This window comes from Syzygium oleosum, unplaced genomic scaffold (genome assembly GCF_021117445.2).
Source record: "Syzygium oleosum isolate NSW1041296 unplaced genomic scaffold, Sole_v2.1 Sole_v2.05, whole genome shotgun sequence".
Lineage (NCBI taxonomy): Eukaryota > Viridiplantae > Streptophyta > Magnoliopsida > Myrtales > Myrtaceae > Syzygium > Syzygium oleosum.
This window is the reverse complement of record NW_026607489.1, coordinates 15,507,041-15,521,519: the sequence shown is the minus strand read 5'-3', so window position 1 is coordinate 15,521,519 and position 14,479 is coordinate 15,507,041. Positions and strand designations below refer to the sequence as shown.

Below are 14,479 nucleotides of genomic sequence, written 5' to 3'. Positions count from 1 at the left end.
CGCGCACCTCAACTATTCCTCGGAGGAGACTAGCACAGCAACCCACCGCCATGGCCCCCACTTAAATCACAAGTGCTCAGCTGGAGAATCGAATCTGGGACCAGTGTGCCTAACCACACAATCCCAAGTATGCCCTAACCAACTGAGCTACCCATGGGTGGGTTTTTTTTGGTAAAACATTGAGAAAATTGCACTAAAAGTCCCAAACATTTTGCTCAATATGCAATCAAGTCCTAAGCATTTAAAAAAAATGTAATATAAGTTTTAAAAATTTTTTGAGACAGCAGCAATAATTTTAATAATTGCTTAGCCTATTTTGCTAATGTGGCTTACTAGAAACCCAACGTGTTTATTTTAATAGTTTTTGGCATATGTGACACTGACGCAATATTGATGTGTCCGTCTCATAAGAAAACTCAAAATCTGAAAACAACAAAAAATAAAATAAAAAACCAGAGAGCCAAAAAAATTTTAAATAATAAAAATTTGAGAAAAAACCAAAAAAGGAAAAATAGAATTGAAAGTTAGAGAGAGAAAGAGGGATCGTGAGCTTGAAGATGCCGCCCCCACATTGCCAACACCTCGCCGAGCGGGTGCTTGTGGCGAGGGCCCTCGACTGTGACCGGTGACGTGGGGGTAGCGATGCCAACTCCCAATCAACAATAGATCCCCGTCTATGGTCCGCCTTTCTGCCCCTCTCTTCATTTGATTTTTCTTGTCCTCTTTAGGTTTTGCCCTTTTTATTTTCTTTTATAAAAAAAAAATCCATCTTTTTTAATGCGACTCCACGTCAATGATACTTCAGCGCTCCATATGCTAAAAAATATTTAAAAAAACGCCACAACGAATTTCTACGTGCCACATTAGCAAAGTTTGGTTGAAACCGGTGTCTAGATCGACTCAATTGCATCAATTTAACACCCTTTAAATTTCGACTGCCCGTCTTCAAAATGTTTTAGACTTCGATTGCAAATGAACCAAACGTTATCAAGACCGTTGTTGCCATCTCCTCGAGAGCACGTACATTTCGGGCTGGGCGGGCCTGGATTTGGGCTTGATTGGGCCGACCCGGCTCCATTACCAAATCACACGTGGGGACCCGCCCGAATAGATTCGGGTTCATACGATCGTCTAGGTGCGAGTGGATAAAACTTGCAGGTGACACAGAGAGCTCAGCTTCCTTTCGTACTTCATAGCAATGGCTTCAGTATCATGCACTATCCATCACCTGCCCTTCACCACAAAACCTCCTCCTCCTCCTCCTCCTCCTCCTTCTTCTCCGCCTTCTTGTTTGATCTTGAATTCACGGTTTCTGGGTGCAAGAAGCAAGCTGGGTTGGGCACGACCCGTTAGGATTGGACCGTGCAACGGGTCGAGAGCCAGGTGCTGGTTCAAGTTCGGGAAGAATGGGGTTGATTCTGAAGGCGCCGGCATTTATGGGAGCCAGTCCCGTGATGATTTTGACAGAGATGACGTTGAGCAGGTAGGATCATCGGTTTTTTTTCATGTAAATTCTTTCTCTGTTTTCCGTGGAGTCGTGATGTAATTTGAGGAGGTTGAATTGTGGGATTCAATGACGATGTGAAGACGGTGCGAAAGTTTTGGTACTTTGGACTGCTTGGGTCACCGCATACTTTGTGCACACACATCAAGATTGGACGGTTTTTGAGGATGCAAGTAGCTTAAAGAGCGAAAAGGCAAGCACATGTAAGTAGCAAATGTAATGTTGTGAGTTATTTGGAGGTCCAGGAAATGGGGTGGAGTGAGCTTCAAGTGGTAAATGACAGCCTTATCTATTCCTACTGTTCGTGTATATTTGTCATGTTTCATTAGCAGTGGGAGTTTTTCTTCTAACCATGGACAGAGGGATAGGCTTTTTGCTCTGATTAGTGTTATGATTGTCAGCCTGTCGGATACAAATGAAACAAGGTTGAAGCAAAGTAGGAGTAGAGTAAATGATGTGTGATGCCATTGCTCTCAAGCTGTTTTACTTCATGCTTTTGCTACTATCTTTCTGAAAATCTTTCGGTCTTCGGTGCTTATTTTTTGGTTGGGTGTTATAGTGTGGAAACCAAGATGAATTCATAGGATTCCTAATCCTTGGACAGTTGAAATTCCGTTATTGTGGCTTTAGCTTAAGTAGTGAACGAAATGAGAAGGTAGAAATTATGTGGACGCCAAGCCCGGCAGCATTTGGGGAGGAGTCATTTGTGTCTGCGACCGATTTCCATTTCTGAGCAGAATTATGTTTGTGCAAATGAATGAAAGAGGCATTTGCAATGGTATTTGCAGTACTTCAACTACATGGGGATGCTTGCCGTCGAGGGAACATACGACAAGATGGAGGCTCTTTTAAGCCAAAACATCCATCCTGTAGATATCTTACTGCTGTTGGCGGCATCAGAAGGTGACAAGCCAAAGATTGAGGAGCTACTGAGGGCTGGGGCTGATTACAATGTCAAGGATGCCGATGGTCGGACTGCACTCGACAGGGCAGACGAAGAAATCAGGGACTTCATCCTTGGGTTTTCAGTTCAGAAGTCGTGATCGGACTAATTTCAGTGCGATTTTGCATGATTTGTCATATACATGTTGTGCATCATATTTCTATAGGCCATGTTTTTGGTGCAGATCTTCTCTTCTGGTTACCGTAGTAACCAGTACTGTATTGATCACTAGATCATCAGTCTTGTTACTCTTGTTATTCCCATAGTGGAAGATTACAGGGTCTTTGAGGAGGATTGTGGAAAGTGGTCACTCTGAACATCACCAAGTTGATAAAGAGTTTGGCAAAACGTTCCTTGCGTTTCAAGAAAAAAACGGAGGTTTCTTCTCACACTGTGTATGTTCACTCTCAGAGCTTGCTTAATTATACTTGATTACTTCTTGAATAATTAAAGATAATTAAATCAGGTGGTCAGATGGGACCCCTATTTGCTCATTTAGTTGCACTTATGCGCAACATCCTTAAGATTATAGGCATCCAGCAAATTCAGTGCTTGTGTTCATTTCAAAGCACTACACTGTCGACAATAGTGTCGGAAGAGAAGAGTCCACGGCAAATCTTTGCATTCAATCGGATGATATATGCCGGAATTGCTTCAGATATATCAAAAAAATCCGGATGACTATCATATGAACATGTTCCACGAGAGAAATCCAGGCGCGGTGTATTAAAGGCACGCCTACTTGAAATAGAGTTGGATAAGCTTCTTTAAAGTATCGAATATGCTCGTGAAAGGGTTGAATTGGATAGGGGACTGTAGCTCTAACTCTGGAAACTGGTTGGTCAAAGCTTGTTGCATCCCGGACATCGACATCATCGCGGCGAGCCGGCTATCTGACATGACTTCACAGTCTTGTGGTGTATCCTTGATCTTATTTGGGTCATAACCAAAGTTTGCTAAGTAACTCTTGTACTTCTCGATGAATTCAGGTCCAGGGTTGGGTGTCCTGGAATAGATCTGTAGAATCACAAAAATCATGAGATGTTCTCGCGTCCCTTTCTATAAAAAATTCCAGCCATTGGTCATTGCTCTCCATGTAAAATTTGCTATCCTAGATATGAAAGTTATCTTTCACTATCTTGACGAAAATGAGTCAGTTACCTGGATGAAGCTTCGGTCTTTCGCGCCAGAGACAAGAGAGAAAGTCTTATAATCAGTAGCTATGACATCGTATGGCTCCTTCGGGATGAATGGCAGCGTAGGAAAACGGAGATAACACTTCTCTTTGATCATTTCTTGCTTTTCTAAATCAGTTTGCTTTTGCTCCAATTCTTCCTCCGGAATGCATTGGACGTTTCCCCTTATGCCGGTTATGTATCCATCAGGTCCTCCGTGTACACAAAAGGTGTCGACCCGGATTGATGGTGCCGCCATGTCAAATGTGTATACTCCCTGTAATGTATCACAAAAATGTATTGTAGCGGCCACCATTGTCATTGCAACAACAATTTAAAGCAGACAAAAGAACCTTACGTATTTTTTCAAAAAAAATGGGTTCCTTCATAAGTCCATGTATACCAGTACGCCGCACATTTGATATTTGAACTCTAAACCCACATTACTAATCCACTCAAAGCTGAGCTGATATTAATGCAGCAATAAAAGAAGTAAGAACTACCAGAATTCTTTTCGATTTCATTTTCATCAAGCACAATAAGATTTTAGACATTACTCAGTCTAAGCTGTTCAAATAGGAACACGAATATTTTTTGGTCCGTCTGGTTCGATAAAAAGTTTTCAGTTTTCGTAGTTAGTGAAAATGAAAATCGTGTTCGGTTCATGAAATAGACAATATTTCTTAGGAATGAGAATTGTAAAAATATATATGGTTATGTCAGTTTCGTAATCAAAAGAAGTATAAAAATTGTGATATTCTTTTCTCATAAGGAGCATTCTTGTTAGGAGTTGACCTTATTTTCAGGGAGTATTCTTATTGTGAATGTTGACCAATGGCATCAGTTATAAAGGTGAGAAAATCATAGGAGAAGGGAAGATTACTAGAAAATGTTTACTTATAATGGATATTGTAGTTCATGAGTCTCCATCTTCAAGTAAGATATTGAGTTTTTGGGCAAAGATATATGTAACCAATTTTATGGTCAAACATTATAGTTTTAGATAAGCAGTAACTAATTTAATGGACGTAAATCCTACTTTGCAGACAAGGAGTAGATTTTGTGGATAAAGATTTCAAAAATTGATCCTTCGTTTAATATTCATAAAACAAGGAAAAATGAACACAAAATCTGAAAACATGTTTGGTGAAAACATGATTACCAAACATGTTTTCACAATATCTACCGTGACACAACCAAACATGTCTTCACAATTCTATTGTAAACTTCATTGCCATATGTTTTCGCAAACCAAGGACCCTGCAATTTCCTACAGCGAAACAAGCCCCTTATTCTTCGTTATATACAAACATGCATGCATTGAACAAGATTACTGTAGCACTTACTTGAGTGCAGTGGCAGTCTTCTTGGCCTTGTCCGGCAAATCCTCGTTTGAGAGATGCCACTTCAAACCATCTTCCTGAATATCTGATAGGGTCAAAATTATCAGCTGTCATACCTCGCATGACCATAAACTTCTGGCTTTCTTCACCAGACCCCTTATCAAATGGCAATGTCATTGCAGTCTCTGCAGCACTTGCAAGCTGGCATACATTGTGGTGATGCGAGAAATCATGTGCATAAACCTGCCTTGCAAATGCAAGTAAATATGAAACGGGAGATTTCCAATTGAAAGTTTTTCTAACTAAATGCAAATTGTGCAGTTCATTTCAACAGCAGACTATTACAAATTGAAAAGGAGATACAACTCAGACAACTTTTTCCTTTAATATGGTAAAAAAAATGAAGAAACCACTGGGGAATCATCTAATCCTCTGAAATTTGACTCCAAAATCTGATGTCTAAATAAAGAGCCCATAATTTGATCTGTCAATCAATCAATCCAATAAGCGTGAACATTATGACTGCGACACGCAACTTATAATGAACAGAAAAATTATTGCTGTTCGGCAATAGTTTTACATTGTCCCCGTCAAGCAATGGCAATATTTGACAGATTCACTTATCAGCTACACTAAGTGGAACACCTGATCAGTGGGGAGGAGAAACATCAGCGAAGCAGCAATCCCAGTCATTATACTTCCAGTCGCCAGTTTACTTGTAAAAGATTGGTCACTAGAGCATTTCAGGCTTTGTTTCCCCAGCATCACCCTGCATGGGCAGGAGAATTGCGGATAATTCTAAATCAACCAACCGGAGAGTGGAGACTGCATGACATATGAAACAGGGCCGACTTCCTAAAAACCTTACTCAGCCTCCATTATGAACTCCAACAGTTCTACGACTACAAAAGCTTATGTTAATACAAGCTGAAGCAAAACTCAAGCATCCAAAATGACCATCCAAAAGCTGGGTCTCTCTCAAAACCAAACAACAGATTGCTAGAACCTTTGACTTCAGTGTGAAGGGCTGTTTACTTATGGCTTCAAAGACAGATGAGATTAGAGCAAATTTTGTGTGTGGACATATCGGAATATCTCGAAAAAGAACAATCTGAACAATGACTCGAGCCCCAAGAGACATGTTCATCAGATATGCTAAGAAGAGAATAGCCTACAAATGGATATACAAGGTTGCGTGGAGGACTCGATTTGGGTGTTGATTGTAGCCCAATTGTTCAAATTCCACTCGCAGACCGATACATTACTCTCAATATACCAATTTAGCACGCCAGCATGAGTATATACCTAGCATAACTCAACCAACAGATCATGCTCAATCATCAACCACATTCAAGTTTAACAAAGTTTGAGTGCCCACTGCAAATGATACCATGTTGGAGAAGACAATACATGCAAACAAACCCAGGAATTCCTCCGGCGCAAACTAATAAGAGACCCAATTCGCAGAGCAATCATTGCATTGGATAGAAGATCGCCAACATCAAACATGAGCAAGCCTCTAACAAAATGGATACAATTGAAAGCAGAAGATAGCATTTTGGAGAGTGTTGGGACCTGGGTATTGGCGGAGGAGCCCGTAGCTGAAGAAGAAATTGAGATGCCTGCACATGCGCCATCTCTCTCTCTCTCTCTCTCTCTCTCTGAGCGAGCGTGAGCAATGAGCATATACTGTACAAGTCCCTTCACAAGCCGTTGAGCTGCTTCTCAGACAGGGTCGTTGGAAATATCTGGAAGGAGACGACGTCGTTTGCATGGTGAGATGTGGTGAGAGATGTGTTTGGCTCTTCAATGGTTGTGTCTCTCCTTGTAAAGATTCGGGTTTACTTGCATGTCATTTGGTGAGATTGGATGTATATGCATCAGGGTCTGAAATCATTTTCTTCATGTTCTGATCAAACCTTTGGTGTCCGATTTTATAGATAAGCTATTAACTCTTCTCGAGATATGACATTTCTTGTCCCATCACAATTGAATAATTATCCAAAATCAAGATGGAAGAATCTCAGAACGCGAGCTAGTGTTTCAACTCAAGCACAAGCACAAGATCACTCTTTCCAATCTTGTACAACTTCGCTTTCGTGCAAAATTATTGCAAAAAGTGGAAAGTGCATAGTTAATATGTTCCTTTTCTTTTCCGTCTATCTCCTTGCCTCACAATGCTTTCGTTCTAAGTACGATATTAGTGTGCCAAGCAGAATCTTCTTGGAAATGATTCACTCACTTATTTTATTTCACTATTTTAAAAAAAGAAAAGAAAAATTTCAAGCATTATAAGATAAGACTTGTTCGGATTCATTCGATCATACTCTCGATCCAAGCCTCCCAAACCGAGTTTCATAATTGGGCCAAACTGCAACAAGGTCGAATCATGTTATATTATCGATTATTGACGCGGGTTTGATTGCATGCCGCCACTCGGGTTAAATGAAATTTATGCATCCACAATGTCTGAATGAATTTTTAAATATGCAAAAAGCTAGCCCAAGATCGTATAATGTTCAACAAGAGGCCTCAGTATGTTCCCCAAATTCCTATTTTGCCCCTTGTTTTTGAAAATCTCTCTTTTTTTTCCGGCTTGATTAGCTTGGAAATTAGCGAAGGAGACACGGAAAGGGGGACAGGCCAAAAGGAAAGAAGGGAAGCAAGAAACAAGAGGAGGAGGGTGAAAGGAGGAACTACTGTGGATGAACGCGTCATGTGAGCTTCATTCTTATCTTCTTCCATAAAGCCTAGTGGGGGTTCTTATTCTCTCTAAACTGTTATTAAAGCATCAATGTTTTTGTATACATGTCTCCTAGCTAAAACCAACCGAGCCAGCACATAGAATTTATATCAAAGGTTGCTCCAACACGGTAAGCATAGCAAGAATATGGGCGCGTTTGTTTCGAAGAAAATTTTCACGATAAAAGAAGATGCTTTTCCAGGAAAATGTTTTTCTTATTTCAGGTCGAGAAATTCACTTTCCTAACTTTAAGCATAAAATAGTTTTCCGTTGATTGATCATTTTCAGCAAATCGAAAGCGTGAAACTGCCCAAAACTTATTCGCGATAACATTTTTTTTTTTACTCAAACAAACATACCCTATATTAATTGATTTATTTATTTGGGTGGAGGCCCAAGTCATCAAAAGATTCGATCATGTTAATGTTATCCTAGTAATCACACTCATCATGGTCCAACCTCTCACCATCATTCTGAGACAATTACTTGCTTGATGGGGCGCTCTCTCCTCTCATTCATCCCTTTCGATGCCTCTCCATCCTAGGATTTTTCCTCCAAGTTGCACCTACATTTACGTCGAGGGCGCTTGTGCCGAAACAAAAAAGTACCCTTAAAATCAAATTTAGAAAAATTAAGGATTCCGTTTGATTCGCAAAAAAATGAATGATTTGAAAAATATTTCCCTGAAAACGGTCGCTTGTATCGTCCGAAATAATCAGTCGACGAATAAAGTTTTATTATCGACAACAATTCGTCTCCAAATATTTTCGTGAATGAATAAATACTTTTTTCGTTCGTTCATTTCTAGAAGGGATGCAAATTATTCACTTTTCGTGAAACAGGCGCACCCGAAAGACGTTAATGATTCGGACGACAGACTAAAGCATGCAAATTGGTGTCATTTCTCAGCATGATTAACCGGATAGACATTAAACGATCGACCCACTTGGCCTGGCAACTTGGAAAGTTCCAAAATCGCGTTTGTCTGGGCAAGCAAAAACAGACCAAGAGGCACTTCCCAGTTCCCACCTTGAGTGTGTGAATTGGTCGCCACCATCATTGAAATGGGAGAGAGCCTTCCTGCTTCGCTTTTTGATGTGTCGAGGATGATTCGACCAGAAGCAACCGCACCTAACCATGTCATTTTCATTGTCGTGGCCTCGGCACTTAGGAAAAATTCTGATCGGAAGACCATCTATTGATGATTCCCCTGACGTTAAAATAATAGAAATATATGCTCATATGACGTAACTAGCAGATGGGATTGTGCTGAATTCTCGATTTTTTGCAGTTTGGTGTCAAAGAAAATCTCACGCATGTATTCTACCCGACCCCATTGTTTATATACATGACAATTCGCGGCATGAATATTTAAAAGAAGTTAGGTGTGGGCATAGATTTTAGGTGTCCGTTCTAATCTTGGACTGCCCTGGAGAAGCCTCCCCACCCAATTGTTAGAGGTTCTTTCTCTCTCTCTCTCTCTGCCCCTATGCGATACTTTTTAACTCCTTTTTTCAGGTGAAGGAAATGAATATGGAGATGCTAATTTCACGAGTTATATTATATTAAGCATCAAAATCGTGGCGGCCCTGGTCAACGTTTCGAGTTCGATGTGTCATCATGTTTGGCACTAGTAACGACACGCTTGATGATTTTATATGCGATTGCAGGTGAAACTTACGTGTCCGGCCTAAATTTATCGTATTTCCCCTCTCGCCCCCCCTCAGTTTATCGTCTATTGTAACGTGGTCCTCTGAGTTTTGGAAATCGAGAAATCAAAAAATATTATATGGACCAGAGGAAACATTATGTCAGGCATGCAAATGGCTGCGTTTTTTTTTTTTTGTGAGATTTGAGATTTAGCAGGCTCTGACTTTGAGTTGGTGTGGGAACCTTCAATGGCATTTGGAAGGATATTGATTAAGAGTTTCTTAGGGACAATTTTAATCATGGACGGCGCATTTGCTTAGGAGAAAAAAGGGCAAGGAGCTTTTTTAAATTTAAGGGAATGACTTATTTACGGTTTGCCCCCTGGCGTTTGGAGTTTATCAGTACTTTGTGACCTGTAATTCTTTTTAACCCGAAATTTAATCGAATTCATCTCACGGCAATCACTCCGTTCCACCTTTTATTTGTACTTCCGCTGAAAAGTCGGCTTGCAACTCTCTTTCAATTTTCTAATCAGTCCACGAGATTCAACATTTTTCTATAGAAGTATCGTCGAAATGAACATCGCGATCAACACGTAGCTTGATTGAGTAGACAGGATGTTCTGAATGCATATTTTTCAACTCTTTGAATAAGTAGTTATGAATCCAGCCTCGAGCGAAGAAGTGGAATGTGCCCGATGTGTTTGTGCATTCTCTTGGGACAATCCTCGAGAGTACAGCATGATCGGTCGATGAGTTGCATACGATCACGTAACAAAAGACCCCATTTTTCGACTGGGAACATATGATGCGAATTGAAATAATTCCGTAAAATCTAGGTACTTAATTACTAAAAGTATAGCATAGGATACAGAGAGAGTTATCTCTATATTTGAGGGTAGAGTGTAATGAACTATAATCTTTCTCCTGAGCTTGACATCACAAGGAACTGTTCAGCCTGCCCTTATCCCTGCCATCCCATGCTGAGCATAAGTGATGCAAACCCTAGAGCCTCTCAAGTAACCTATGAAACTACAGTTGATTGAAAGGGAAGATTGAGTGCCACCTACCAGAGACGAAACCCTGTGCTTTGATCATGTGTGAAGTTTTGTACTTTTCTGGTATATACTTTTCTTGTGGTAAAAGAAATGGGATTTTTCTGACAATACCCTCTCTTTTTTTTCTACCATTTTTACCCTTTTGTGCATAAAATGGAGCTTGATCTGGATCCGCCAATCAAAAAACACACCATCTCGTTGCCTGACCCTTTTTCGGTGTCAGATGATTCAGGAGTAATCGACCTTAAACTTTTGTCTTGGCAAAGAACACATCGGCCTGCATTTTATATATGTATCCATGTATGTATATCTAAAGAACATGAGCACCTGATTACTTTAATGGCTCATAAAACATTCTACAAATCCCGCATATAGATTGATGCAAACCTATGATCCGAGCAGATGGCCCAGATCCAAAACGGTTTACACGTATTTGATAAAATTCAAATGGACGACTTTTAATTATTGATTAAGAACCCTTTATCTCCCAATCAATTGCACCAACCCCTCGAAATTAGCCTCTTCGCATTTTATAGGCAAGAAGAATACCATTCTGAAAAATCCAGCATTGTAGGTTGAACTCTGTTCTATATTCCAAAATCGATATATATGGATTTTCACGTCGGAGTCTTTGTTCTCTATATGTTCAGCAAACTATACAAAAGCCGAAGTTCATCATAGATAAAAAAAAATCCCAAAAATACGACAAAAATTTCCAAAAACGGCTCCCTCGAGTCTCAGACCTATTAAACTTGATAGATGCACGAAAATCCCTCAATTTGCATGTACCGAGATAAGGCTTTTAAAGTTACTTTAAGTTAAAAACGATGAGATTCCAACTCAATTATTTCATAATTTCTAATTACTATTGATAGCCCAATTTTTTGTTTATCGAGAATAGCTTCTGATCTGCAGCTTTTCTTGGGGGGCGACCCATCTCAGAGCTCTTGCTCATTAAAGAAACTCACATTCTCCAATCCCTTCCATTTAAAACGCATCACAAGATGCTTGTGCTCTGCGTTCCGTCGACAAGGTTCCATCTCTTTAAGAAAAGGAGGTAAAGAAAAAGGAAACGAAAGCAGCAAAACCAAAGAACATAAAGAAAATGACCAAATTTGATTTGGCATCTACCCCTTTTATGAAAAGCTTTGCTAGACCCAATTGTCCATCGAGATTGACCCAAATGCCCCCCCCAAGCCTCGTCGAACCCAAGAAGCCGGCAAGCTGGACTATTCTGTCCTCCCAATGAACATACCGGTCAACCGTCTTTGTGAATTATCTATAGCACAGTATACGTGACCCTTCCCTTTCTCTAGCCCAACACAAATACCAAAAGTCATCAACACGCAAGGAGAACAAAGACTGATGAGAAAGCTCGTGGCCACCTCCCACCATCTCCATGGCCGAGCTTATTCATGAAGCCACCGGGAAGATGACGCAGCTCTGCCGGAGGATCGTGCGCGTCAACCTGCCGTGGAGGGTCGTCGAGCGGGTCTCGATATTCCGGGACTTCTTCCGGTTCATCTGGGAGAGGATCCTCGTTTGCTCCACGGGGCGGCGGACGGGGGCGGCCCGGTACCGGCGCCTGCCCCGCCGGGGCAATTCCCTGTCGGGCATGGAGGCTCTGGAAGGGCCGGCGACGGCATGCGGCGAGCACGAGACGGATTCGGATTTGGTATCCCTGAAGATCAGTTTGCTGGGTGATTGCCAGATTGGGAAAACTAGCTTCGTGGTAAGTAAGATGGCGTTCTTGATATTCACCAGAAGTGATCCTTTCCTTATCTGCTTCAAAGAAGAGTACAGAAATTTGTTTCTGTTTTTCTTTCCTTGATTTTTCATCAGAAAGTAGACTTCTTGTTATCTTCTTGAATTTTTCTAGTACTTTCCTTTTTCTTGTTTTTAGTTGTTACTCCTCTATTGGATGATACTGCTTTTCTGTTATCCTTGCTCATAATATGCGATGAATACTGATGCAAAGTCCTGCAACTTCTTCTTGGCAGATTAAATACGTAGGAGATGAGCAGGAAAAGTGCAGCCTGCAAATGACAGGGTTAAATTTGATGGACAAAACGATGTTTGTTCAAGGAGCCAGAATTTCATGTAGTATTTGGGATGTGGCAGGTAAGTGAAGCAATTTCTTCTTTTCTTCGGGGATAAATTCAGAGAAATGATTCCTGATTTTCAGTGATTCTTTTGGGGTTAAGTACCTAATTCTCTATTTTCTGCTTGAAATGGGATCTCTGTTTTCTAACTGCAGGCGACAACAGCTCCGTCGATCATCTGCCCATAGCTTGTAAAGATGCAGTGGCAATTTTGTTCATGTTTGACCTTACTAGTAGGTGTACCTTAAACAGGTCTGCACATAATCGTCATCTCTAATCTTCTTCCCGACGAATCTTACAAATTACTTCCATTTTGCTGTTAATGATTTCTCGGAAAGGTTTCTTAAGTATTGTGTGTCTTGCGGTGCGGATTTTTTGCAGTGTTGTTGGGTGGTATGCTCAAGCGAGAAAGTGGAATCAGGTACCAAATGCAGTTTTCTGCTTGGCACTATTACCTCTCTTTGTCATCAGATTAACCAATTTGCCATCAAATGAGTAGTTCATATCAACAATGAAGTTTTGTGGGGATGCAAATTATTGGTGATGGGATTAACCATTGGTCACCACTGATCAATCCTAATGTTGGAGAATCGAGTGAAATGATGATGCAGATGTTACTTGTGTTTGGAACTTTGCTACTGGAAATGCTCAGTGATGTGAGGTTGGAAAAGTTGGGAATGTCATGAATCATAGTGTCAAGTTTCTCCATGTGTAAAAGTATGCACTGCTCTGAAATGCCACTCATCAAAATGGAGGAGCTTTCTTTGACGTCATGACAAAATTACCCCTGAATTGATGATGAAATTGATAATAGCAGCACTCTTTTTGCTCCTTGTTTTCCGCCATCTGTTTATGGACACCGAGTCCTGAAACATTGAAAGTTCGAAGTGTATAGTTTTGTGAAGAGCAAAGGCATCTAATTTGTCCACCTTACTTGTATGCAGACAGCTATTCCCGTATTAATCGGGACAAAGTTCGATGATTTCGTCAAGCTTCCTCCAGATTTACAATGGACAATCATAACTCAGGTAATTACAGACAGCTATCTGAACAAGAATGTCTGAGATGACAGCGGAGAAAGACTTTGACTTGAGAAGTCTTCCCTCTGTCTAACATTTCCAACGCTTTGGACGTTTGTGTGACCTCTCTACGCGTAAAGCACAAGCACAGGGATGCACGCTTTTCACTAAAGTAGCATTACACCCTTTATTACGTCATGAAAAAGCTTCTCTTTTTTTACGTTTTTATTTTTGAAACTTTTACTTTAAATTGAACAATCTTCCATATGTGGGTGCAATTGGAGAGATTTGAATTTGCATTTAAACGCAGGCAAGGGCGTATGCAAAGGCGATGAAGGCGACCCTTTTCTTCTCGAGTGCGACCCACAACATCAATGTCAACAAGATATTCAAGTTCATAATGGCCAAGCTCTTTAACTTGCCATGGAGCCTTGAGAGGAACCTGACCATCGGTGAACCCATCATCGACTTCTAAACGTCTGTTATTCCCTGACAAAACCCTTTTTGTACATAGTTCAGCAGTTAGGAGAAAAACACAAGAGAGAGAATGAATAAGTTTCTGTTTACTTACCTAATTCCCTTTTTTTTTTCTTTTTTGTTGTTGCATTCTTGAGTTTCGGAAATCAGAACTCAAGAAACAGGTTGGGATTGTTTGATCCCCTTATGGTTTCTTTCGAAACTGGCTAATTTGTTAAGATATAAGGTTGAGCTTATGCAACACCCTATAGAAGATTGAGCTTTACATAATCAAAAACCTGAGGAATCCAGTATTTGACACTTCCAAATTCCCCTTTTCTGTCTTATAATCCTTTATCAAGAGAATTCGGTTTCGCACATTTCATGCTTTGGCATTCCTAACCACGATTGCATAAGAGGGATGCTAAGATACAGCAAATTTGGCGCCGTTCTCCCCCGATAACATTGGGAGTAATCAATTGGTTAT

General features: G+C 40.6%; 3 protein-coding genes across 4 annotated transcripts; 2 read left to right on the top strand and 1 right to left on the bottom strand.

The window, feature by feature from the left end:
- Positions 1-1,106: 1,106 nt before the first annotated feature.
- On the top strand, positions 1,107-2,795 carry LOC130138108 (protein LHCP TRANSLOCATION DEFECT-like). Its single transcript, XM_056311147.1, has 2 exons — positions 1,107-1,483; positions 2,293-2,795. The coding sequence occupies exons 1-2, from the start codon at positions 1,199-1,201 to the stop codon at positions 2,545-2,547; spliced, it is 540 nt and encodes a 179-aa protein (XP_056167122.1). The 5' UTR covers positions 1,107-1,198; the 3' UTR covers positions 2,548-2,795.
- A 245-nt stretch (positions 2,796-3,040) lies between these two features.
- Positions 3,041-6,701, bottom strand: LOC130138107 (chloroplastic lipocalin-like). 2 transcript variants are annotated; one of them, XM_056311145.1, is made up of 5 exons: positions 6,541-6,701; positions 5,611-5,734; positions 4,969-5,208; positions 3,609-3,899; positions 3,041-3,464 (listed from the first exon to the last, which is right to left on the bottom strand). In XM_056311145.1, the coding sequence occupies exons 1-5, from the start codon at positions 6,600-6,602 to the stop codon at positions 3,186-3,188; spliced, it is 996 nt and encodes a 331-aa protein (XP_056167120.1). In that variant the 5' UTR covers positions 6,603-6,701; the 3' UTR covers positions 3,041-3,185. The 2 variants fall into 2 exon arrangements, with proteins under 2 accessions (XP_056167120.1, XP_056167121.1); XM_056311146.1 differs by having other exon boundaries at positions 5,611-5,790; positions 6,541-6,649.
- Positions 6,702-11,799: 5,098 nt separating this feature from the next.
- Positions 11,800-14,313, top strand: LOC115664180 (septum-promoting GTP-binding protein 1). The gene is made up of 6 exons (XM_030586123.2): positions 11,800-12,147; positions 12,416-12,536; positions 12,673-12,769; positions 12,899-12,938; positions 13,462-13,545; positions 13,847-14,313. The coding sequence occupies exons 1-6, from the start codon at positions 11,815-11,817 to the stop codon at positions 14,009-14,011; spliced, it is 840 nt and encodes a 279-aa protein (XP_030441983.1). The 5' UTR covers positions 11,800-11,814; the 3' UTR covers positions 14,012-14,313.
- Positions 14,314-14,479: the final 166 nt, after the last annotated feature.

What these genes read in the sequence shown, in the direction of transcription:
- LOC130138108 (XM_056311147.1), top strand. Translation starts at nt 1,199, where the DNA reads ATGGCTTCAGTATCATGCACTATCCATCACCTGCCCTTCACCACAAAA. An exon ending in ACAGAGATGACGTTGAGCAG is followed by an intron (nt 1,484 to 2,292) that starts GTAGGATCATCG and finishes TGGTATTTGCAG; the next exon opens with TACTTCAACTACATGGGGAT.
- LOC130138107 (XM_056311145.1), bottom strand. Translation starts at nt 6,602, where the DNA reads ATGGCGCATGTGCAGGCATCTCAATTTCTTCTTCAGCTACGGGCTCCT. An exon ending in TTCTCCTCCCCACTGATCAG is followed by an intron (nt 5,209 to 5,610) that starts GTGTTCCACTTA and finishes TTTGCAAGGCAG; the next exon opens with GTTTATGCACATGATTTCTC. An exon ending in AAGACTGCCACTGCACTCAA is followed by an intron (nt 3,900 to 4,968) that starts GTAAGTGCTACA and finishes GATACATTACAG; the next exon opens with GGAGTATACACATTTGACAT.
- LOC115664180 (XM_030586123.2), top strand. Translation starts at nt 11,815, where the DNA reads ATGGCCGAGCTTATTCATGAAGCCACCGGGAAGATGACGCAGCTCTGC. An exon ending in TAGTATTTGGGATGTGGCAG is followed by an intron (nt 12,537 to 12,672) that starts GTAAGTGAAGCA and finishes TTCTAACTGCAG; the next exon opens with GCGACAACAGCTCCGTCGAT. An exon ending in AAGCGAGAAAGTGGAATCAG is followed by an intron (nt 12,939 to 13,461) that starts GTACCAAATGCA and finishes ACTTGTATGCAG; the next exon opens with ACAGCTATTCCCGTATTAAT.